The sequence below is a fragment of the Delphinus delphis genome, chromosome 8, assembly GCF_949987515.2.
Source record: "Delphinus delphis chromosome 8, mDelDel1.2, whole genome shotgun sequence".
Taxonomy (NCBI): Eukaryota; Metazoa; Chordata; class Mammalia; order Artiodactyla; family Delphinidae; genus Delphinus; species Delphinus delphis.
Genome location: NC_082690.1, coordinates 11,408,689 through 11,433,687, shown reverse-complemented (window position 1 = coordinate 11,433,687; position 24,999 = coordinate 11,408,689). Strand labels below are relative to the sequence as shown.

At 54.2% G+C, this 24,999-nt stretch overlaps 1 protein-coding gene across 1 annotated transcript in view; it reads left to right on the top strand.

Moving 5' to 3' along the window:
• GRAMD1B (GRAM domain containing 1B) overlaps positions 1–24,015 on the top strand; it is a 176,057-nt gene extending 152,042 nt beyond the window's left edge. Inside the window, exons 9-20 of the mRNA XM_060017759.1 lie at positions 2,252–2,367; positions 4,180–4,336; positions 5,411–5,600; positions 7,235–7,378; positions 8,358–8,476; positions 8,746–8,888; positions 10,608–10,711; positions 11,323–11,526; positions 12,545–12,635; positions 16,325–16,432; positions 16,751–16,868; positions 19,395–24,015. Coding sequence (XP_059873742.1) covers positions 2,252–2,367; positions 4,180–4,336; positions 5,411–5,600; positions 7,235–7,378; positions 8,358–8,476; positions 8,746–8,888; positions 10,608–10,711; positions 11,323–11,526; positions 12,545–12,635; positions 16,325–16,432; positions 16,751–16,868; positions 19,395–19,484 — 1,584 coding nt within the window. The 3' untranslated portion in view covers positions 19,485–24,015. The remainder of the gene's footprint in view (positions 1–2,251; positions 2,368–4,179; positions 4,337–5,410; positions 5,601–7,234; positions 7,379–8,357; positions 8,477–8,745; positions 8,889–10,607; positions 10,712–11,322; positions 11,527–12,544; positions 12,636–16,324; positions 16,433–16,750; positions 16,869–19,394) is intronic.
• Positions 24,016–24,999: the final 984 nt, after the last annotated feature.

Below are 24,999 nucleotides of genomic sequence, written 5' to 3'. Positions count from 1 at the left end.
AAAATAGGAAGATAGAGTTAACACAGCCACCGGTTGATCACCTGGATGAAGGGGACACTGTGGGAGATGCAGATGGAGACGTGGCTGTGCAGCCTGTGCACGCAGATGCCGGGGGTGTTGAGAAACAGCCTCTCAGCCAGGGAAGGAGACCTGGGGGAACAATTATGTAATATAATTATATAATATTGTAATTACAATTATATATGTGACTTGTATGTATTTAAATTTATGTGTGTATCCACCTTGACTCTAGCCCAAACTTATTACTGTCTAAAGAAAATTAAATAGATTTGTTATTTAGAGTTTCTTCTAACCTGGAAGTCTGTAGCCTTCGTGTAAATCCTGGTAACTTATCCTGAGTTGATCGTCTACCTTTGTTAGCCGTGGATAACGGTAAACTGAGAAATGCGTTTGAGTCTCCATTGGCAGGTCTGAATTTTCAGCTCACAACCACTGTCATTTGTAACTAAGACAGAGGGTCATCCATGTGGTTCGCAAAAACTCTCACAAAATCACGTCAGAATTCTGCCTGATGAGCAGGGTCTGCTTTTTGTGTTTGGCCTGGCTGCGGTCAGACAAGCTGAGCCTGGTGGGGCTGGTCAGGGAAGGCTGCGTGGAGCAGGTGAATTGTGGAGAAGGGGAGGGCGTGGATTGGCAGAGACGCGGATGTGTCCCGGGCAGGGTGGATGGTGTATGTAAAGGCTGCTGGGAGGAGGGAGGAGGTCCAGGTACAGAAGCAGGTGCCTCCCTCTGGCGCTGGGGCGGGGGGTGGGGGGTGCGGCCAGCACAGAGAGCTGCCACGCCAGACCCTTCCGGCTCACGGAGAGCCCCGACTAGGCCATTCCAGGCAGTTCTCCTCAGCCGGGAACGCGGAGACCTGGCTCATGGCATCCTGCCAGCTGCGTGCTTCTTGAACCATACCTCGAAAGGATGGGGTCAGAGAAAGCTCAAACTCCTTATCAAATCCGTTGGTGGGAACATTCTTTAAGTTTGATTTTCTTTTTTTATATAAATTTATTCATTTATTTTTGGCTGCATTGGGTCTTTGTTGCTGTGCGTGGGTTTTCTCTAGCTGTGGCGAGCGGGGGGCTACTCTTCGTTGCGGTGCGAGGGCTTCTCACTGCGGCGGCTTCTCTTTGTTGTGGAGCACAGGCTCTAGGCAGGTGGGCTTCAGTAGTTGTGGCATGCAGGCTCAGTAGTTGTGGCTCACGGGCTCTAGAACGCAGGCTCGGTAGTTGTGGTGCACGGGCTTAGTTGCTCCACGGCACGTGGGGTCTTCCTGGACCAGGGCTCGAACCCGTGTCCCCTGCATTGGCAGGCGGATTCTTCACCACCGCACCACCGGGAAGTCCCTGCTTCTGTTTTTCTTAACGCTTCTCTTTTTCCCATACTTATCCCTCCCACCTTCTCTCCCTCCTCCCAACCTTGGACTCATCCATGGTCTCCACCTTTGACCTTCATTCTTTGACATTCTGTTGCCTCTTTTCCGAAACTCTGAACCTCAATGAGAGCTAACTCTTCTTAGGACAGTGCTTTTGAGGAGGACATGTAGACACGCAGTGAAATGAGAAAAACTCTTTATGGAACTAATACATAGAACTGTAGGCAGACTGATTGTAATTAAGAATAAAGGAGGAAGTATTCAAGTAGTGAAGAGAGGGCTGGATGCAGTGACCTTTGAGGCCCTGAAACTGTGAGAATGTAGACTTCTTTCCAAGCACAGGAGCTGCCCGACTGTGGAATGGGCCACCTTTGAGGTCACACCTCATTCTTGGACCTGATCCATCTTGGGTCAGGTCCGTGAGGACCTGTGTGACCACTGTTAGTATAAGGAGGTTTCCGCAGCGTGGGCGAGACTGGCCCAGGGGCCTCTGGTGCTCATTCTGAGTCCAAGTCAGAAGCTCTGTGATCACTTTGGCCCCAGAGGAGTTTTGGTTTGTGCCGCTGAATGCCGGACCTCACCCACAGGAGCGGGAGGCGGGCGGTTGCCATCCTCAAGGGCCCGCTGGTCCCACCATGCAGACCTGAGTCGGGGGAACAGGCGAAGCTCCTGGCTTTACTAAAAGCCATATTCTTAGGGGGAAGATGGGCGTCTTGCTGAGATCAGAAGAGCGGGGGGTGGGGTTGTTGTGGAGGCGCTGCCTGGAGTTTGGCTTCTCCTACCCTTGGGGGCGTCCAGCTCAGCTCAGTGCCTCTGTGGAGAGTGGGGTCCTGAGGAGGGAGGGTCAGAGCCCGTCTGCCGCCCCTGCAGCCCCTGTGCCCCAAGGAGCTCTGGCACTTCGTTCACCAGTGCTACGGGAACGAGCTGGGCCTGACCAGCGACGACGAGGACTACGTGCCCCCCGACGACGACTTCAACACGATGGGGTGAGCGAGGCAGAGGGCAGGCTGCCCGGGGAAGCCTCTCCAGAGGGGTGCGGGCGGCTGGGGAATGGCGTCTAAGTAAGGCCCTGGCGGAGTGAGGGAGGCCCCGGGAGGCCCCTCCCAGGCGGAGGGAGCGGAAGCGGCAGCTGGGCCAGCGAGCAAAGGGCAGGTGGGAAGCGGGGAGGTCGGGGAGGTCGGGCTGGACTCAGGGCCGCTGGGTCAGCGTGATGATTGGCTTTTCCTCAGAGGGGGATGAGAAGCCAGGGAAGGCTTTGAATGGATAATTGATGAGATCTGACATAACATTTTAACATCACTCTGGCTCCTGGGTTGAAGATAGAGTGAAGGGGAGCCAGGGCAGGCTGGCTAAGAGGCTGCCGAATCATTTAGATCACTTAGATGAGAGGTGATGGTGGTTTGGACCAGGAAGGTAGCAGTAGAAACAGCAGTAAGTGGTTAGTTTCTGAATATATTTGGAAGATAGAACCAGACATATTTTGAAGGATTTGCTGATGGCCCAGAAAGGATCCAAAGGTGGCTTTAAGGATGTACCAGCAGGAAGGATAGGGTTGTTCTGAACTGAGATGGACAATACTATAAGCAGAGCAGATGCGGGGGAAGGTCAGAAGCTTGGTTTTAGGCGAATTGAGTTTGAGATGACTGTTAGCCACGTGGAGAGGTCACATAAGCATCTGTGTGTGTGAGTGTGGAGTTCACCGGGAGGTCTGGGCTAGGGACATAACCTTGGGGCCTACTAGTGGCTGAGACCACCAGGTGACTGAATTAACATGAGAAGAAGCTCAGGGACTGGGCCTGGGAACACTCAACAAGAGAAAGAGGCAGCAAAAGAAATCACAAAAGAACATTCAGTGAGGGAGGAGGAACGCTAGGAGAGTTTTCGTATCCTGGAGGCCAAGGGAAGGACGCTGTGAGGAGAAGGGGCTGTCGCTGCACCACGTGCTGTTGGCAGGCTAAGACAGATGGGACTGCAGAGTGATACAGTATGCTTGAGGTTGTAAGGTAGAGGCTTGGTGGTCATGTGAGAGGCAAGAGGAATGGACAGCAAGGAAAGAACGTCAAACGTGTGGTGCATAGCCCAGGGCTCAGGTACCACTTCTGACACTTAATAGTAGTTATCACTTAGCCTCTGTGAATATCTACTTGATAATCTCTGAAACGCATGGAATGATTTACTCCGAGTTGTTACGCGTCCAGATGAGGTCACATGTAAAGTATAAATTAGATGCCGATGACGACGGTGATGACGATTTCTCCCTTGGGGGAGGCTCCTATGGCATCCCTGAAGTTGTCCGCAGAAGGGCACCTGCCTTTATCTCAAGGAGGGTTTTTCCTCAGGTGTGCAATGCAGAGAAGTTTGCTAGTTATGATCCAGAATCTGGGCAGGTCCCCTCGAAGGGCACTCATGTCCAGAGTCCTGTCCTGGTCACTGTGGGAAATCAGATGTGTGCTCGGAGCCCGGATGTTTGATTCACATGGTCAGGTTGGGGTGGGATGGGAAGCCAATGGAAAAAGAAAGTTTAAGACAGTTTTCTTATTTAGGTGGGGATAAATCTAAGGAGGGTGCCTAGAAAAGGTGAGTTTGGGGACAGAATTTTACCATGGGGAGGGGGTGTCAGGTGGGAAGGAGGTTTTAGGAGAGCAGTTCAGGGGCAGCGAGAGGTTTGCGGAAGGTCACGCACAGAGCAAAGAAGCAGGAAAGCCCATAGTTTTGGATGGATCGGTGGGTGTGAGTTTCTTGTGAGTCTGCCGCCTTGGCCACTGAGGCTAACGTGGGTTCACACTGTCTCTTTTCAGCTACTGTGAGGAGATCCCTGTAGAGGAGAATGAAGTGAATGACAGCTCCTCCAAAAGCAGCATAGAGACCAAGCCGGATGCCAGTCCACAGCTGCCCAAGAAGTCCATCACCAACAGCACGCTGACATCCACGGGGAGCAGCGAAGCGCCCGTCTCGGTACGGGCGGGGAGCCCTTTGCTTCCACCCAATCCAGTGGCGGTGTTTCCCAGCCTTGTTAACTCCACGGGACCCCAACCTGGGGAGCAGGTGGAGGGGAGGTTGGTTACACTGTGGTCGGTTTACGCAGGGCGGCATCCTGGGCAGAGGGACTCTCTGCATTCAGATGAGTGTAGAATCCAGAGCTGGGTTCTTGGTGCTTCGGGTTCCAGGTTTTGTTTGGCTTCGGAGCAGATGAGAACCATTTCAAGTCCGCTGTGTGAGCTCTGCTCTTGGTGGGCTGCTGTGGTCAGCCCACTCGTGGAGAACTATTCCAGGTCTTTGTTTTTTCACTGCCTCGATCTAAAGTCAAAGCTGTACATGCAGAGAGGACTGCAGAACTGCTCTCTGTTCATTCATTCCGTAAATCGTGACGGAGCTCCTGGCGTCGACACTCCGGTTTATCTTCCTGCTGTGCTAGACTTTGCAGAAGAGACAGAAATGTATAAGAAGGACTGTCCTCTGGGACTTGGTTGTAGAGGGGATAGAAGCTTGGTGAGGGAAGTGTCTGGGTGTGAGCTGGCAGGAAGAAGAAAGGGTTCCCAGAAAAGGGAGCCTTGTATTCCAGTGGCTTAGGGGTCAGACCACTTGGCCTTAGAATGAAAGCGTCATCCATTTGATGCCTATCTCCATTTTCTGTCTCAGAGGTTGACTTTAAAATGTAAAGGGTTGTACCCATTCCCTCCCAGGGCTAATGGGAGAATGAATCAAAAACTGCTTAGGAAGCCTTTTGAACCTCTCAGAAAACAGGGCACTAGTTGGAGGCAGGCCCACGTCGTTACAGGACGGTGGAGGCCTGGCCCCAGGAGAGGAGCTGGACTACGGAGCTGCCTCTGCCCACGCGTGGGGCTTGGTGTCAGGAGAAGGCCAGGGCCCTGTGCTGTGTCCTGTCCTCCCCGGCAGAGCTGGGGAGACCCCTGACCCCCACAGCCCAGCCCCCGAGCAGCTGCGTTCTGAACGTGTGGGCTCCCGTGGCCAGCTCTCTGACTCCCTCTTGGAGAGTAGACCAGGCTGACCGCTCTGTCCCCACCCCAGTTTGACGGCCTACCCCTGGAGGAGGAGGTGCTGGAGGGCGACGGGTCCCTGGAGAAGGAGCTCGCCATCGACAGCATCATCGGGGAGAAGATTGAGATCATCGCGCCCGTGAACTCCCCTTCGCTAGACTTCAACGACAACGAGGACATCCCCACCGAGCTCAGTGACTCTTCCGACACCCACGACGAAGGTGGGCGTCTGGCAGCGGGGGCAGAATGGCACTTCCTGTCTCCACACATTTTGAAGGCTTAACGGATGTTCCCATATGGAGGCTGGAGTCAGTCTGGGTTCCTGGCGGAAGGGTGGGTGGGTAAAACAGCTCTTTTAAAAAAGGTGCACTGGTTATTAGCAAACATCCCTTTTTTCAGGCCCTCACCGTAGTATCCTTGTCGTTTTATATTTGTCTTTGTCTTTTTTTTTTTTTCAGTTTTTTTTTTAAACATCTTTCTTGGAGTATGATTGCTTTACGGTGTTGTCTTAGGTTGTCTGCCATTTAGTCCGTCACTCCATGTGCCCCCTGTTGGCACCGGCGTGCCCTGCAGCTCTGCCCCTCACAGTGTTTACACGTATACGCCACAAGCAAAGTGCTAGTCCGCTGGCCCTGGAAACACGTTTTAACAGACACTTGCTTCGGTGGCTCCAGCATGGGGATTTCGGACCTAGACTGTTGCCTGGTCAGACAGACTGAGGAGACGGCCCTTCTCTCTCATACTTCTAAGTGGGTAGCTTCTTACTTCCCTCCTGCGTAGGGTTGGCGTCTAGCCCTCCCTCGGGAACTCGCTGCCGCTGACATTCCAGGCCAGATCCTCAGTGTTCAGGAGTATGGTTGATGGCTTACCTCCTTTGAGTTGGTGGTGGGTTCTGACTTGCAAGGCTGTGCAGACAGTGCTCACTTACCCACCTGTGGACGGTCTCCTGCGAGTCACCTGTAGGGGTTTTCTCACCTGTGGTGGGCTTGCCCACTGCCATTTCGGGTGCAGGGTCGGTGCAAAGGACTGCGCAGGTGGGCACCGCCTAAGAACCGGGGTGCCGTCGTGTAAACTGCGAAGTGCACCCGAGCTGTGCGCCACAGCCCTGATCCTGCAGTCGTGCGCATGGACGCTCCAGGATGCTCGTGAATTCCCCTCTGGCCTTCTCAGGGTCACAGGGATGCCAGAAATGGCAGCGTTCTTCTTGAGATCAGATAACAGCCCCTGCAGGGGCAGTAATTAGGGCCTGTGGGGTGCCGAGGGCTCAAGAGGAATGCCGGGGTTTGAGCAGCTCACCTGTACTCAAAAACTCTCTCCTGTAGAAAAAGAAATTTTTTGAAGGGGGTATAGGCTGCCTTATGGAAGGAGAGCAGACCTTGTGCAGAGATCACAGCCCTGCAGACCAGACCAGCCTCAGAAGCTTTTGTAAAAACAGATTCATCAGCGTCCCTGGACACACCAGTGCCATGGGTTGCGATGACATTTGCTGTCAATTGTGGTTTAATTTACAGACTCTTGATAACTGATCCTCTGGGTTCCGGCAAGCCCAGGAAGTAGTCATCTGTTTAGACTTTGGTCTAAGATCACTTTAATTAGGAAGGCTTGAGAGTGTAAAGGCAAATAGCACATTCCCAAACTCTTTGTAAAGCTATAGCGTCCATAACGTGCACGCCCGCTGAGGAAGGAGGCCGGCTGACGCAAAGCCACGGACGGCGGAGGCCAGGGCCCCGCTGCCCCACCCCACGGCCTCCTTTGAGCCTTGGTGGCCGTTCCCACATTAGCCACAGAGGGTGCTCTGGGGGTGTCCCTGAGGTGTCCCTCACCTTCCCTGTCTCCCTCCTCATCCTCTCTGCAGGGGAGGTCCAGGCCTTCTACGAGGACCTGAGTGGCCGGCAGTACGTGAATGAAGTCTTCAACTTCAGCGTGGACAAGCTGTACGACCTCCTGTTCACCGACTCGCCCTTCCAGCGGGACTTCATGGAACAGCGACGCTTCTCAGGTCTGTCCCTCCTGGGGCTGGTGCCTCCCACCCCTTCCCGCTCTGTCCCCTCTCCTTTCCTCTCCTCCCAAGCGCCCTCCTTTTCCAGGCCGCCTGATGGCCCGGGGCGCCTCCTTTGTGGCCTCACGCGGTGCCGGAGCTCCTCGGGGCCCTGCGGGCTACTCCTCCCCGCGCCACCGCGGCTGTACGCTCGCCCGTGGTGCCCAGACCCTTGGTGCCGGGCCCCAAAGGCTCGGCGGTGAACAGGATCCGCCAGGGCTCACCGTCTAGTAGAGAGTAGCAGCCACCACGTCCTGTCGGCACCTGCTGTCCGCCAGGCCCGTTACACTGTCTCGTTCAGTCCTCCAGCCTGCCCTGTGTGCCAGGGTTGTGATCCCCACGGTACCAGTGAGGACGCTGAAACTCAGACCATTATTAGACGCCCAAGGTCATGCAGCTGATAGGAAGGGGCCCAGCTGGGATTCATACCTCAAGCTCTCAGAGTTGATGCTTGGCACCTGTGTGCTCCTTGCCCCTGCCGCACCACAGGGACCGGCAGGGCTGCTCGGGGTCCGGGTCTGTGGAAGAGCCCTTGGGCATCGGCGAAGCCCTCTGCCAGGAGGAGGGGAGAGCCGAGGGCACGGGGAGGTCGTGCCTCGGAGCAGAGGGCTTGGTCCCAAGGATCCCAGGCCCTCATCACAGTAACTCCAGTGTTGCCAGCTCCCCCGTAGGTGGCCCCAGGACCTCCTGCCCGAGCCCCGGAACAATCAACATTGTGGAGCCCTGTGTAGGATTTCGGCCATGCTACAATGAGCTTCTTTCTGCTTTGACGCCCCCTCCTCTCACCCTCCTCCCCCGGCCCTCAGGCTCCCGTTGGCTTCCTTTTGGGGGCCAGTCGGCAGTCAGTACGGTCAAGAGGAGGGCACTGGAGGGGACGTTCAGATGTGGGGATGGCACGCCTCTCTCCCTCCGTCATCCCACGGCTCCTCTCTCCCCTCAGATATCATCTTCCATCCGTGGAAGAAGGAAGACAATGGAAACCAGAGCCGAGTGATTCTTTACACCATCACCCTCACCAACCCTCTGGCTCCCAAAACTGCCACTGTCAGGGAGACACAGGTGAGCCCCGGGCAGAGGCCAGTAAGGGCGGGCTGGAGAAGCCTCTGTTCTGTCGTGGAGGATTCAGGAGAGACGTCAGCAAGGAGTGTCTGGGTGACGGTGTTGTTTAGCCCTGAAACGGTGGCATTTGACATGCCTAGATGCTGCCGTTTCCCGTGGTTCTGGGTCCCCGTTCAGAAGTTGGGGGTGGGCTGGGGAGGTTAGGAAGGAGGAGCTTTTCCCGTCTTGCTGCTCGTCAGCCTCGTCCCACGACCCTTTCCTCCCCACAGACCATGTACAAGGCGAGCCAGGAGAGCGAGTGCTACGTGGTCGACGCCGAGGTCCTCACGCACGACGTGCCGTATCACGACTACTTCTACACCATCAACCGCTACACTCTCACCCGCGTGGCCCGGAACAAGAGTCGACTCAGGTGCTGTCTCTACGGCCGAGCGGGTGCGGAGCAAGTTCCTTGTGCACCTGGGGGAGCTTGCAGCAGAAAGCGTGGATGTGCTCCTGGGGACGAGGGGGAGGCTGGGTGTACCGGCTGCTGCCTCAGCCTTTATTCTGTCTCCTCTCCGGAGCCTCCGAGACCGCCCCCCCCCCCGCCCATCCTGACGGTTCATGCTTCTCTCCACCATGTGTTCCCTTTACCCCTCTATGTGTCTCTTTAGTAAAACTTTTACAACCACTGCTTTTTAGTGGTTGTCTGCAGTTTATAAGATACTGTGTAGGTACTTCACCTCCAAGAGCTGGTTCTTTAGAATAACCCAAGGAGGTGGGTTTATCCTCACTTTTCAGATAAGAAAGCTGAGGATCATACAAGCTCAGTAACTTTTCCAAGAGTCAAAAGTGCTGAAATCCAGGTCTTAGAAAAACAAGTCTCTGCCCTTCCCACCCTGCTGGGTGCGGGGCTTGTTGCGAGTTCCTGCACATGTGTCTCCCTGGGTGGCAGCTCCGGCCATCCTGGCCGGCAGGAGTCCCAGTCCACACACCACTGTGTTCCCAGCACCCAGCACGGGGCCTGCACACAGCAGAGTCAGAAAAGGTTGATTGAATGATTAGTTAGATGCCGTTTGTGGGTCGAGTCCTGTCCTGGGCACTGTGACGTGCATTCAAGGAAGGAAGAAATTTAGACCCTAACATTCTGTGAAGCTTGTAGTCTGACTGAAAAGCCAAGACACACACCCATTTGAAAATAACCGATCGTGTACCTGTACCTTAGAGCCAGTTCTTCTGGTTATACGGAGCAGAAATTCACTCACGTTCAAATAAAATAGGAGTTTGGTGAAAGGCTGCGAGAGGTCTCTGGGGAATCGGGAAGATCTGAGTACCCACACCTTGAAAAGGGACGAAGCTTTCTCCAGACAGACCTTTACAGAGAGGTGCCCACCTTCAATCCAGGGAAGAGTTGCTGGGTGGGGGTGACGTGGCCGTGGACACACTCACGTCGGACCAGGGTTGGGGGTGAGGTCCCTTCTTCCTCCTGAGGACAGAGCAGGGAGCCTTGAACGTGGGGAGCGTAAACTGGGAGCATCTAGTAACCGATGAAAGTGCACCTTCAGGAGAGGCAGAGCAGCGTGACTGTGCAGCAGCAGAAGGTGATGCTGCAGGGACGGGACAGCGGAGGTGCCCACGACGGGGACAGAGTGCGGGGGACAGAGCAGGAGCTGGCGAGGTCCCGGGGAGGGTGGAGAGGCAGGGGCCAGGCCAGGAGCTGATGAAGCCCTTAGAGGTGGAAGCCGCGAAGCCCGAGAGCCTGCCCGGGGCTAAAAGTCTCTGGAGAAGGAGAGAAGGGCCCTGGGGCCGGCAGGCTGCCCGCCATCCGGAGCCCTCCTGGGATGAGGCCGAGTGGCATCATGAGCGAGCTGTGGGCTTGGAGTCAGAGCCCTTCTTGTTAATCTTTGGTCCGCTTACAAATTCTAAGACTCAGTTTTCTCTTCTATGAAAGGAGGGTAAATCCACTAGCTTCACCTACCTCAGGGGGTGGCCAGGGAGGTCAGGTGATGTGGATGTGAAGGGGCTTTTTTTTAACTTGTAAAGGGCAGCACCCATGTGAAGCTGCTTCGGCCTTAAACCTGAAGTTTCCTTTTCCCAGCAGAGGAAGGTCCGCCTAGCAAACGGCTGATCTAGTCTGTGGCTTGTTTCTCAGGGTCTCCACGGAGCTGCGCTATCGAAAACAGCCCTGGGGACTGGTGAAAACGTTCATCGAGAAGAACTTCTGGAGTGGGCTGGAGGACTACTTCCGCCACTTGGGTGAGCACCGTCCCTGGTGCTGGGTGAACCGTTCCGCTGTCACCGTTCAGGGCCTGAGAGTCACGGGGCACGGGGAGAGACGGGGGCAGTGAGCGGGCCTCACGGGGTCCCTGAGTCTGCCCCAGAAACGGATGCAAAGTTCAGCACGTGTGTGAACGTATGCACGTTGAAGAGGCTCTGACTGTGACCTTCATGAGATCGTCGTCATGAAGGGATCCGTGACCACCCCCCCCAAAATGAGCCTGAGATCCGGGCTCACTGGTGGTGATGCTGTTATGAGAAGGAAGTAGCCCGAGAAGGCGTCCACTGGGAAACGTGACGTGCCCCAGATTGCATACGTGAGGGTGCACGTTGGGAGCCTTTGTCTCTACACACTGTTGAACGACCCAGAGAGGGTTTTGGGCTGGGCTGGGTCCCAGGGGTATTTCCTGGGGCTCACGGGCATCCCTGAGGGATCCCCGCCCTCCCAGGCAACATCCCAGAGTACAATAGGGGAAAATGGTCCCCTTAGAGAAGGTTCGGCTAGGAGTAGACAGCTGCTTTTGGAGGCCAGTGTGCTGGGTTGGAGGTAGGGGCGGATGTCCTCTGATGTGGCCTTTTGACCCTGACAGAGAGCGAGCTGACCAAAACGGAGAGCACCTACCTGGCTGAGCTGCACAGACAGTCTCCCAAGGAGAAGGCCAGTAAGGCCCCGTCGGTGCGGAGGAGGAAGCGTCCCCATGCCCACCTGCGGGTGCCCCACCTGGAAGAGGTGATGAGCCCCGTGACCACACCCACCGATGAAGATGTGGGCCACAGGATCAAGCACGTGGCAGGTGTGCGCGGGTGGGGGCCGGGGAGGCGTGGCTCAGGGCTGTGGGCGGGAGCTGCGTGCCTACGCCGGGCGCACAGGCGTGCTCATTTTGCAGCCTGGCGTGGACTGTGTATAATTGGCTCACGACTCGTTACATCTGAGGCTCCGGATGCTCTGCCATTTCCCTTTGCCCTTAAGCTCCTCAGCCCTTGCTGAACCCCCCTGTGTGCTCTGCTGAACAGAAGTTGCCTTTGGGTTTCTGCCTCCATGTTCCCTGAGCTCCACGGCTCCCTGCATGCCTCGGCTCAGGCCTGCAGCTTCCGAGCTCTTGGGACATGCTCCAGGGAGAAGCCAAAGCTCAGCCCCCAGGGTTACCGCATGACACAAAGGTCAGGGAGTGCGAGGCAGCCCCCTCCTTGGGCCCCTGCCAGGCAGTGGGGCTCCCTCGTCCCATCCAGCCATTCACAACCTCCTGTCTCTGCTCGGTCGCGGAAACATGCAGCAAGGGATTTTCAGGCTGTGCTCTGCACTTCCCCGGATGTTCATCAGATTTGGGTGGGGCAGGGCAGGGGAAGGAGGAGGGCGCCAGCCTTCCTTGTCCCTCCCCTGGCTTCAGCCAGGGCGCTCCCACGTTGTTCGTGAGCTTTACATACAGGACTCCTGGCTAACTTGGCATTCGAATAAACTGACCCTCAGTGGATTACGCGACTCACTCAACGTCCCGCGGCCAGTTATGGATGAAGCCAGAGCTGAAAGCTGTCTCTGGTCCCAGCCCAGTGCTGTTTCCCTTCCATGGCTGCAGGTCGCTTTGTCTTGCACCTGCATGTCCTAGCTACAGAGGTCAGGTGACTTTCTCATTTGTTCGGTCACTTTCCTGTCCCCCTTGCCCTCCAGGAGCTTCCCTTCCCTGAGGGCCGGGTCCACATCTCGCATCGTTGCCACGACAGTGTCACGGGCAGTTCTGTGCGTGACCAGCATCACATCGGTCGTTGGTGGGCTGGCGGACCACGTGGTGATGACCTCGTTCCTTCTCCCCACAGGTTCCACGCAGACACGGCACATCCCCGAGGACAGCCCCAATGGTTTCCACCTGCAGAGTGTGTCCAAGCTACTGCTGGTTATCAGCTGTGTGTAAGGGACTCCGGCTCTCCTCCCCCGCCCTGCCCCGGCCGCCTTCCTTTCTTACCTGCCACCTCCTCCCCGTCTGTCTTCCTCAGGCATCCGAACACCCTCGCTGCTGTCCTGGTTTTTGCCCTCTCCTCTAGTCCCTCTCCAGATCGGTTGCTCTATCTGTCCTTCCTTGCCTCTTTGCTGCTTTTTCTCTGTTTTACTCAGCACTTACTGTATGCTAGGCCTTCAGGATTCAGAAGAAAATGCTGCATGCAGCCTCCATGCCCTTCAGGAGCTCAATTTCAAGTGGGTCAAACAGACAGGAGATTCACAGTTGCTACACTGTTGAATAAATGCTAACATAGAGATGCCACAGAGCATTTTAGGAGCCCATTCATTTGTTTGTGACAGACGTTCTGGGTGTCTGCTCTGTGCCAGGCGTCGGGACTGTGCACTTACGGGGCCCACCCTTTGGCAGGGTGGCCGGACACAATCGATGACTAGAGTCCAGGAAAAGTGTATGCTTATTTTAATATAAGCCGTATATAATCACTGCCATAATGCTGTAAAGCTGTGGGCTCAGTAACTTGCGCAGAAGGATGCTGGGCCAGGGAGCAAGTTCGTTGAGAAACATGAGGGTGTAAGATGGGAAGACAGCTTTCTGAAGTGTGAGCCCAGAGCCTGCTCAGGACTTTGGTAAACCTTGAGTAGGAGCAGCTTGGACAGCTAAGTACAGACAGCTCCTCCGCTTGGCCGGGCCCACTGCCTGGCTGCCCAGCCCTTCCTGCCTGGGCTGTGCTGTGAGACGTGGCGGCATAGCTTGGGGGGTGCTCAGGAGCTGCCCAGACGCTGGCTCTACCAGGTGTGCACCAGGCGTTAGACTGTGCGTAGCTCTGTCCTGCTTCTGTGACTCCCACCCCACCCCCAGCCCTTCATGCCTTCACTAAAGTATTGTTCAGGATTGCAGAAGCAGGGGCACAGCTCTGCCCACAGGAATCTGGGAAGGAAGCCCTGGACTGACATGGTTGGATTTACACTTAAAAAAAAAAAAAATATATCACTCAGATGGCAGTATGGGGCATGGGCTAGACAAGAACGGACTGGAGGCAGTGGGGGCCAACAGGAGTAAACGGCAGTGATCTCGGCGGGAGGGGCTGTCACACTGAGATGAGGGCCTCCTGGGGCTGAGAGGGCCCCGAAGGTGAAGGCTCCTTACACCTGGTTACGTAGCGAAGGAAGAGGCCTTCCTGATCTGCGTGCCTGTAGATGGTTGTGTCATGGACAGAAACCTGGAACTTAGAGGAAAGTTGTCACAGAAGATGCCGTCAGTTCCCGATGTCTCTGAGCTGCCATAGATTGTTCAGGCGGATGTGACAGATAGATATTTCTTGATGTGGACCTGGAGCTTAGGAGGGAAGTTCAGGCTGCAGTTACAGATTTAATTGTCGGTAGCGTTAGAGCCATGGTGGGAATGAGAGTGATCATCGGAGGAGAGTATGGAGCGTGAGGAAGGAAATGGGCTGAGGACAGACCTGGGGACCACGCAGGGAGAGGGGCCTTTGAGGGTCACGAGGGGGGCTCTTTTGCTAACCTTACCTGAATATGTAACATAAAAGTAGATGCAAAAGTCTTCTGACTATGGCATAAGAAGCCAACCTATTTTTACACAATTAAACACAAGGACAACCGTAAAGCCAGCAGAATTCATGTTTAGCAGCATCGTTTTAATGTGATTCATCCATTGTTAAAACTAAATCTCTGATGTTGATTTTGGTCAACAGAGAACTCTAACCTTGGGTTAGTTCTGTTTAAGCTCTCTCTGTGTTTTGTCATTATTTAGTAGAGAAGGCCAGTGGCCTGAGTAAATTTTATAGCATATTAACAAACATTGGTGCTTTGTTAGTTTAGGATAATTGGGCCTCGTCATTCAACCCTAGAAGGCCCAGGCATTGGGTCTGCTCCCAGCCTGTGAGTGGAACCTCCTGGTACAGTGCAGGTTGCCCTGCGTCTTAGAGGCCCCGGCTGCCATAAGCCTGCCCTGTGGTGACCCCAGCCTCCCACCTCTTCTCCGTTTAGACGACCCCCAAGCCTTCACTCGGGAAGCAGGCAGGGGTGTCCCTTGACCTCCACTGAGCACAGACAGGACTGTAAACACAAACCCAAACGCAAGTACTAAGATCGTGTGCAGCACACTCTGAGGAAGTGGCATTCAGGTGGTCCAGGCGTCCTGATGCAATTGAAGGTGGTATCATTGAAATTCAGTACAACATTAAGAAGTTCTCGTGGAAAACTCAGGAGAGCCCCGAGAACACAGCTGAGTAGCCCCAGGAATTTGCAGCTGCTGCTCTAAGGAATGCCGCCTTCCGTAGTGCTGGAAGCCCAGGTGAGAAACACAGTAACACACACCACACACACCACACACCACATGCAGCACACACTTTGAAAGGTCAGAGGCTTAGTATAGGTTTTCTTTCTTTGTTGGTCTTCTTTCCATCTATTTGTTTTATCTTCCCATTTTTGTCATTCTTTTTCCTGTGTGTCTGTACTTCCTCCTTTAATGAAAATAACTGCTCCTTGTGGAGGGCTTCACGTACATTCCTTCCATGCACATAACAACCTCAGCAGGGTAGGTATTATTGTCCTGTTGAAGGAACTGGCTTTCAGTGAAGCTAGGAAACTTGATTGAAAGTTGAGATGTTTCAGCAGTGAGCCAGGCTTTGTGCCCAGTTCTGCGTGTCTGCGTCCTCTCTTTCCCAGAGCTTTCATCTCTCCATCCCACGAACCTCTGTTATAAAATGATCTTTAGGGCACTGAGGCCAAGAGAAGAGAATTCCCACAGGCCTCAGTGACTCTTCATCATTCCCCACTGGGTCCCCCGGCCCCTGGTTTTCCTGCCACCTCCCTGACTCTGAGCACTTCCAGCCCATCCCTGAGAAGCCTCGACTGGTCCTCGTGCCCCGTGCAGGGCTGTGGCAGGCGCACGGAGGAGACGGCAGCTCTCGGGCAGTTGTGCTAACATCTGGGAGGCGTATCGGGGCAGAGCTGGGAATCCCACTGGAATTCCTCCCCCGGTTTGGGTTTGTAGGAGGAACCTTGTCTCGACTGATCACCCTTGAAGTGCTAAGAGTCTGTGTACAGTTGCTCCCCGCGCCCCCCTTCCTTCCTGCTAGATGTCCCCATCCTGCTGTGTCTCTGCTCCTGCCCTTTCCTTGTCCTGGACGCTCACTTTCTCTCTGCCTCGGGTTGAGCGGGCTTCCCCTTCCCCACACGAGCCTGTTTCTAACCTCTGCCTCCTCCCTGTTTTTCTTCCTTGCTCGCACTGGGATCTGTTTCAGGTGCTGACTCTGTGATTGCTTCTTTTACCCCATCATCTCTTTTCCTCTCCATCTTACCTCGCTTCCCCCAGCACCCAGGTTCCGGGTGACTTGTATGTCTCTCCCTTCTGTTGCGTTCACCCCACACGCCTCTCCACGGCCCTTTCCTGGCCCCTCCAGATGACACTGCTTCTCTCTCTCTCTCTCTTCCCCCCCCCCACGCCCCCCGCCTCCGCTGCATCCCTCTGGCTCACTTAACCACTCCCTGTGATGCGTCGGGTGACCCAGTGGTCAAGGACAGCGGCCCCTGGGCGGGGGAGTGCCCGGCTCTGAGAGGGAGGGGCTCCCCCAGACGCCGGCTCATGGCTCTCGCTTTCCCCCTTGTCGTCTTCTTAGTCTGGTGCTGCTGGTCGTCCTCAACATGATGCTCTTCTACAAACTCTGGATGTTGGAATATACCACCCAGACCCTCACTGCCTGGCAGGGTCTGAGGCTCCAGGACAGGTAATCCTGGCCTCTCCCCCTTGCTCCCACCTTCACCCCAGCCAGTACTGTGTCCCGGCTCCTGCTTCCCAGTCTCCTTGGGACGGCCCCGCTGCCCTTGGCCGGGGGATAACCCTCTGGGATGAGTGCCTAGGCAGGCTCTGAAAACTGTCCCTGTAGTTTCCGTCTGCTTCTGATTTGGGGCACAGGGGAACCAGGGCACTGAGCAAAGGACAGAGCGCTCTGATGTGGCTCTCTGTCCTTTAGGGGTCTGGGCGCATAGGACAGTCGACGGGCCATAACTGCAGCTGCTGGGGTACCCCTTCTTCTACCCCACAGGTTACCCCAGTCTCAGACAGAGTGGGCCCAGCTCTTAGAGTCCCAGCAAAAGTACCACGATACCGAGCTCCAAAAATGGAGGGAGATCATCAAATCCTCAGTGATGCTTCTTGACCAGGTGAGATGCCCCCTCCGTCCCTCCTTGCCCTGGTCTCACGGAGATGGGACTCCTGCCCTGTGCTCTGAGGAGAGCGCCATCTCCATCATCGTCCACCAGATGCCCTCCTCCCATTCGTTCTTCCCCCAGGCCATCCATTGTTCTAATTTTAAAGCCACCCCTGAGCGAGCTGTGGGAGACACCCGTGTATTCCCCAAAATTATGTCAGTGAAATAACACACTGGATTTGCAGTAGGAAAACTGTAGGTTAGATGGAAGGAGAGCTAATTTTTCTTCTTGGTAACCCATAATCTGACAGGCCTTGAAAGAGATAACCCCCTTTTCGCAGAGACTGCTCTTCCCAGAGGGCGTGTCTTTCTAACAACTCCTTTTGACGTGTGCTCCCCTCCCCCACCTCCTGCCCTCAACACATGCACAGGACACCCAACGCCCAGGCCATGGCCCCTCCCCAGGGGCTGTGCTGAGAGTCTGGGAAGATGGCTGGTACCGTGTCTCCTTTTCATAACGTCTTCTTCCTGGTACGGTTTTCTTTCTGAAAAACTAGATGCGTCTTTTTAAAAAAGTCGTTCTGGGGCAAAATCAATAGTTAGCTTCATTTTATCAGACTGAGGTGGAATCCTAACCTTGCCACTGACTAGTTTTGTGACCTCAAGCAAGGGATTTAGTATTAGGGACCTTCGGTTCCTTCATTTATAAAATTGGAATTATAACCATTGCTTCGTGAAATTGCTGTTGCATTTGGTCTGATGGCCCGCGGGAGGCACTCGTTAATATTCAACTTTACTTCCCCTTCATGGTTTGGTTTCTTAGCTCTAAATTAAGGAGAGAGAATTTTGATGCAGCTATCATGATCCAGGTTAATGGGTTTAGAGTGTCATGCATAACACTGGAGCCACGTTTAAGGAGGGCATTTTTTTTTTAACCAAACAAGGGCAGACAACACAGCAAGGAGTTTGGAAGCTCTGGCCTATCAGGAAGGCTTGAGAGAAGTAAAGATGTGCTCAGGAGCAGGGAAGACGCGTGGGTGAGCAGCACAGGCCAGTCTTCAGACGTTGGGGTCTGGCATCTAGAAGAAGGGTTAGGCTGCTGTGAACCTCCAGGGGACTGAACTAGGGCCAGAAGTTATAGGGAGTCGGATTTTTGAGTCATCAACGAAAAGCACGCTCCTTATGGGTAGAGCAGTCCAGCAATGGAACGGGCTGCTTTGAAGGACTGAAAGTGCTCAGAGGGCGATGTGATGATGTGGGGTGAGGGACTTATGAATTAAAGGCGGGGGGTAGTTGGACTGGATGACCCGGTCCCCTTCCAGCTGTGGAATTCTATTCAGGGTGGGTCTCCTTCAGAAGGAGCTTGGGGCAGGCAGACCTGTAGCCTCGTAGACTCCACTCTACAAGCATTAAGATCAGTGTCTCGTTCCGTTCCCTTGATTTTGTTTTTCGTTTTTCTTTTCCCCCTTTTTTGGGGGTTGGGGGTGCGGGGGCGTGCCACGCTGCGTGGCTTGTGGGATCTTAGTTCCCCGACCAGGGATCGAACCCAGGTCCTGCCACTGAAAGCGCCGTAGTCCTAACCACTGGACCGCCAGGGAATTCCCATCGTTCTGTCCCCTTTAAAAGAACATTAATGGGCCCTTCATCCCTCCTGATATCGAAGAACTAAAGAGACGAAAGTGACAGATTAGGCCGAGAGATCAGAGGTTCTCAAAATCCGTAACTGTTTACCTGTGAAATGTTAACCGTCCTGTGTTAACAAGGCAGCTTACCTAGAACCAGGGTAGGATTCTACCGCTGGAATTGTCCCATGTAAACTTCATCCCGTGATGTGGGATGTATCTATTTCTTAAAGAAGGTTAAGAAATTCAGTTAAGATTCAGTTAATTCAATGACATGGGTACAGCTAGGAGCCTACTCGGTTTTCTGCTTGGCACCTGGGGTGTACAAGGTAAGGATAAGACAGTGCAGTCCCAACACAGCTGAAACAAAGCCATTAAAGATGACTGCAGCGCAGAGCCCTAGTGAGGGGTCCATGAAAGGCCAGGAGAGAGAGAGATGGCTGTGAGCCAGAGAAAGTTTGGAGTTGTTCTGGGCCTTGATAGTAGCTGGGTGAGGTTGAATGGGCAAGAGAGGAGTCTGAGCTGGGGGAACAGTGTGGCAAAGGTACCAGGAGAGGAGGACAGTGTATTCAGGATCACAGGGAAACCAAGGCGAGTGAGTAGACTGATCAGTGGCGTCGGACGCGGGTCCTGATGGCAACGGAACGTTCGAGAGAATTCTTAATTTCGTGAACCAAGGACCACAAGTCATTGAGACACAGCACCGCTTACCCCAGGGGTTCCCAGGGCTCGATCGGCCGTCCCCCTCCAGCCTGAGACTGTGTCCCTTGAGAGCGACCCTCGTTTCGGGAGCCTGCTGCCTTTAGCTGCCCGGCCTGGCGGGGGGACCTGCCAGACGTGGGTGTGGTGGGTGCTCTGAATGGAGGAGCCCACTGAGGGCACAAACCCGGGCTGGGGCGGGCTTCCCTGTCTTACAGATGAAGGACTCCCTCATCAATCTTCAGAACGGCATCAGGGCCCGTGACTACACATCAGAAAGTGAAGAGAAGAGGAACCGCTATCACTGACAAGGCAGGAGCGGGGGCAGCTGCAGGAGGCCTGTGCAATACATGTACATAGACCATATAAATATATATGTATAAATAGAGAGAAAATATAAATATATATATTATATACAGATTTTAAAAAGAGATGATGCCTATGTACCAGGGAGAAGGAGCGGGCCCACCCCCTGTGCTGGCCGGCGGAGGGGCCAGGAGGGCAGGGACCCCCTCTCAGCACCCACCTCCCCTGAGCCTCTTCCTCTCCGTCCTCTCGTCCCCACCCTTTCCCTCGCTGGCCATTCTTGGCTCTGAGAAGGGAGACGTGGAGCCAGAGTTATGCCTGTGAAGACCCTGGGGTCGTGAAAAGAAGTCTCAAGGGGGCATCGCTTAAGGTGCTTCACTCCCTAATCCCCTTTTGATTTGTTTCCAAAATAAACGAGAATCTTTTCTTCCCCACCCAACACTTCCCCAAGTGTTCTCTCGGGAACAAGGAAGCATCAGAAGCAGGGCGCAAGCTAAACTCTACCATATGAGGCCGCCCCCTGTATGTGGGCCGTGCACCGCGAGTCAGGTGCAGAGGACGGCGGGACAGCTGGGGAGGCTGCGCTGGAGGGTTTGGGCTTCGTAGCCACAGGTCCTGAGGGCCTGTGTTCTGAAGGGCATTCTCCTCCATCAGCCCCTGTACCTTCCTCTACCCTGCGTGGGGTGTGGACCCAATAAGGGCTGGGGATTTCTTACTCCCCCCCTCCCCCCCCTTCTCTCTGGTCTTTTCCCAGGCTGGATCTGGGTGAAGTGTCACTTTTTAGTGCCTAAAGCCCTATTTTTCCTCTGTGCCCTAAGAGCACATTGTTTATTCGTCAGGGGGGCAGCATTTTTGATCTTGTTAAACCTCTTTAGCGATTGTAAGCAAGTCAGGTCTGTGGCTCTAACCCCTTCCCTTAGAGCTGTCATTTGATTTCTAGGATGAATCAGGGTGTATTCTAGGGCCTCCAGGGTTTGAGAGAGTGAATGCACTAGCCGTGTAAGAATTGTAGGGTCTAACCGCAGAACTACTATGGGTCGCGAGCACCTATATCCAAGCACTCTGGCGGCCAGCCTCATTTCCTCTCAGCGAGGAACCAGCTTAGTCAAGGGAGACAACCGTCTGAGACACTTTGCACATGAAAGAAGACCTAAGCCTTGGAGGGAATGGATTTGGCAAAGGTGCGTAGGTTTGGGCAGGAAAAAGCCAGATGGAGTCTACCCCACAGAGGGCCATTCCAAACCCTGTTTCTGAGAGTTGGGAGTGGAAGTTCTGGCAGAGGGAGTAACCAGCGCCTTCTCTAGTCTCTGGCCCCAGAGAGGTATGAGACCACTAAGGGGTAGAAAGGAGACCATGGGTTAGGAAAGTGGGTCATCTAGGGCCTTTTGGGGGCTGGCTCAGAACTGATGGCCCATCTGGGCAGGCTTACCATCCCTCACACACTAACTACTATCTCTCCCTGTGATGACCCAAGGAATCCTGCCAGCCCCGGGCAGAGCTTGTAGAGATTCTTGATCAGGAAAGGATTATACCAATTTGGCAAGGAGAGCTCTTCCAGATCACTTGTTCTAGTGGACCCCTTGGTGGAAGGGGCAGAGGAAAGAAAGGTAGATTTGATCACTGATCTAGCCCAAAAGAAGAGCATGTTGTATTCTCTTGGACTGGCCTGAGCATCCCACTTTAGCGATTAAAGAAAGTTTTTGACTCTTCAGTCTGTCTGAGAAGAGGGCCTCATTATTGCCCTAAGGGCAGGATGAGAAGACAGAAAGAGACACACCCAGGCCATCCCCCCCAGGGGGAGTAGGATGAGATAGATGATTCCATAATGGTCATCTAGAATGTTGATATCCCTTCTTTAGAAAAGGAGATATGAGCAAATGGAGTTGCATGTAATCCTTGTGAAGTGTGCATATGCCCACGGGCCAGCGGCTCAAGATCATATCTGTCCCTGTCCCTGTCCGGGACTTCGAATGGGAGACCCTGGTGAGGGTCAGGGTTCATGGGCTGTGAGCCAAAGAAGGAGAAACAGTGCAGGCTGCTAGGAATTTTCTGGTTGGAGTAACCAGAAGTCAAAATTATTCCCCGAAACTTTTGAAAGGAAAGGACACGTGATAAAGTCTCTAATTTATTCCATACATATTTATTTATTTAAATTATTCAATTATTAAAGGTACCATATTGGGACCTTTGGGATGACTTCAAAAGGACTCTTTGCTGGGAGTAAGGTGGTATAGTGGGCCTGGCTACGCGGAATTGTCCGGCTTTTGCTTCACCTCTCGGGCCCCTCTCAGGAAGGAGTAGGTGACAGGGAGGGATGTCCAAGGAACCCTCTTGATTTCTGGGGTTTTGAACCCGGGAGACAGTATGTGCACGTGGGGAGCATCTCTTGGCCTGCCTCGTTTCTAAGGATCAAGGATCGTTTGTGAGAGCTTTCTAGTCTAGTAATTTTTTGATTTTCAAACCAGGAGAAAACCAACAGCTGTGTTCACTCCCAAACAAAAGCTTTTCCCCTTTATTCAGGAACCTGTCAAAGAGAAGGGGCCTCTGCCCTGGCAGCTCAGTCTGGGAGTGAAACACGTAAATGATATTGTGACTCGTGGCTGGCAGCCCTGGCTCGTAAGCGAGCATTAAAACCACCATGTCTTATGTTATTTCTTCCAGCCAGGGCATTTTTTTGTTTTGTTTTCTTTGTTGTTGTTTGGCGTTTTTCACGTAAGAACTCAGTCATATAGGAGTCTTTCTGCGAGGACTCATGTGGTGAGACATCCGAGAGCTTGCACTCAGTTTCAAAGATTTTGCCGTTTCTAGACAGGTGAGAACAGCAGCGCGTCTGCACTCTACTCCTGCTGACTGGGGGGGAATTGATGGGACTGGTGTTGGAGAGGCCAGTCATGTCTGTAACTCTCTCCTTTCCCCCATCCCACTCCCTGGGACAAAGGGATAACATTCCAGGACAGCAAGGTCAGCAACTTAGAGCTCTCTGAAAGGGCAGCGAGCTGAGGGGTTCAGGGGACCTGGGCCTGAGTCCTGGCTCTGCTGTTGGGCAGATCACACACCCCCACACACACAGCCCCGGTCTCTGAGCCTCTGGAGCCTCATATGTAACAGGAGGGGCTTGAGCTAGACTGTCCCTAAGGTGGATTCTAGCTTTGACATGATCTTGGAGGCTGGGTCAGAGACTGGCGAGGCTGGGCTTTCTCAAACTTGGAAGGTGCCCTGCCAGGAGAGGACAAGCCTTCTGGACTAGAGCCTCCCTGGAGTTTAGATGAGTCGTAGGGCAGGGTCTGGGTTCCAGGAAATCCAGGGTAGTTAAATCTTCTTTACGCGCTAGGAGGGGCAGGGAGGTCCAGTGAGAGGCGGGTGGGGGAGGGAGAGGGAGAAAGATGAAGCTTGCCGTATTGCTCGGTGTTAACCTAGGAGGGTGTTTCTTCCTTTGTTGGCCTAGTCTTACTTTGTAAGCGTCCTTTTGGACTTTCTCTCAGCTGGGAAGAGGAGGCTGGTGGCAAGGACACTGGCTTGGATTAAGCCCACCTTCCGTCCCTGGGCTGGGAAGCCTTCCATCCGTCTGTCCATCCTCCCTCCTCCTTGCTAGAGCAAACGGTGGAGAGAAGTCCTTCCTGCTTCTACCACCTCTCTTTTGTCTCCAGCTTTGTTGGGGTTTGGATTAAGTGTGAAGCTCTGGCTAAAATCCTTGGGTTGCCTTAGAGCGCTGACACTGAGAACTTGGGATTACAAGGAAGGGGGAGGACCAAGAAAGCGCAAGAGGAATGCTTTGATAGAAGTGGATTCTCTCCATTGCCCTGTCTGTGACCCAAGCTTGACCATGTCCACACGTTTGCAGGCAGCACGTCTAGGGTGAAATCTTGGAGGAAGGATTAGGGAGAGAATCTTTCTGGACTGTGTGGTCTCAGAAGTATCCTTTCTGCGCCATACCATGCTGTGTCTTTAGCTCTTCAGGGCAGCCAAGGCCAGCCCTTCCTCCCTAGGGGCCCCCAGGAGAAATAGCGCTCTCCTCTCTTCCCCCAGGTGGTAGGGCACCCCCTGACTCCACCTGCCCACTCCAGTAGGAAGCTTGAGGACCTCTCTTCCTGACTCTCTCCTCCTCCGTCCTTCGTCTCTAGGCTGTGGGACAATCATCCCATCCACCACTTAACACCCCCGACCCTCATCCCCCAGCTTCCAGCAGGCTGGCCCCACTCCCCTCCACCTCTAGGTTTTCTTCCAGAAGATGCATTTTTGGGTCCGAGAGGAGCACTTTCTGGAAGGCCACCTTTTAGCGGCCCTGCTTGCCTGACGTGCAGCAGGAACTTGCCCACGGCGCAGAGAGCTGCCCCCCGCCTCCCCACCTCTCTGCCCGCCTTGTTACCTCACTCCTGCTCCAGCCGTGGCTGCGATGGACCCAGCCAGCTCCCTGTTTTGGCGTTCCGGGGGAAGCTCAGGGGTCTGGGCCATCGTTTTCTGTTGCGACTTGAGGTCCTCAGCAGGCCTGGAAGCCTGGACTGGAGGCTTGGCTGCTGGCGAGAAGCACTTTGCCTGCCAAGAGGAGTTGATGCCAGACGATGTACCCGACATGTGAAGGCATTAAAGAACATTGTCACCTCTGCCCCTTGGCCCTCCTTGCTTCTCTCAACACGATGAGACACTGCAGAAGCAAAAAATGGTGGCCTCTGCACCAGGCAAGACAGCTGGCTGTGTCTGGGGAGTTGGCCCTGGGCTTGGGTGCCACGCACTGAGATGGCAGAGTAAAAGCAAGCATTTTTGCCAGCGACAGTGTGTGGCTCCCCACATTTCTCTGTCCTGCACTCTAGGGCCAGACCACTCTCTGCATGGACCAGATCATCTTCCCAAACCCATGGTGCTTTCCCCCCGACTCAACCTAGACTCCAAGGTGGGGAGGGATGGGTCCGAGGCCATTGCGGCCCCTGGAGAATCCTGACATGGGGGTGGGGGTGGGGTGAGGCAGAGGGAGCATCCCCAACCCCTGCCCTGGGCCATTATGGGAAAGAACACAGGTTGATTGCAGTTGAGTTGTCTGGCCATCTGTATTTGGAGCTATAACTGTACTTTGCCTGGCGCTGTGCGCAAGGTCTAAACACTTAACTGCTAGTACCTAGAGACCAACAAGGCTTCCGGTCAAATCGTCATGTAAAGTAGCTAGAGCCATGGAAGTACAGTATGAATTAAAAGCAAAAGTCTTGAACTACATGTAATAAACGGTGTGTGTCCATTGCTTGATTCGTTAGTCCTCGTGGCCCCAGATGTCTTTGGTCTTCCCAGGTGTGATCACAGCAAGCCCTGAAGGCATGTGTGCACAGGCACACACACAGACACACGTGCACAGCCAGGCATCCAGGACCTCCTTCCCAGGGGAGGGCGGCAGCCTGATGAAGTGGAACGGATGAGAAGTTTGGGAATCAGATCTGAGTCCAGATCGCAGCACCACTATTTACCAGCTGTGTCCTTGGGCCCCGACCGTTACTGCCAGCCTCAGTTTATTTTAGAGATAACATAAAATAT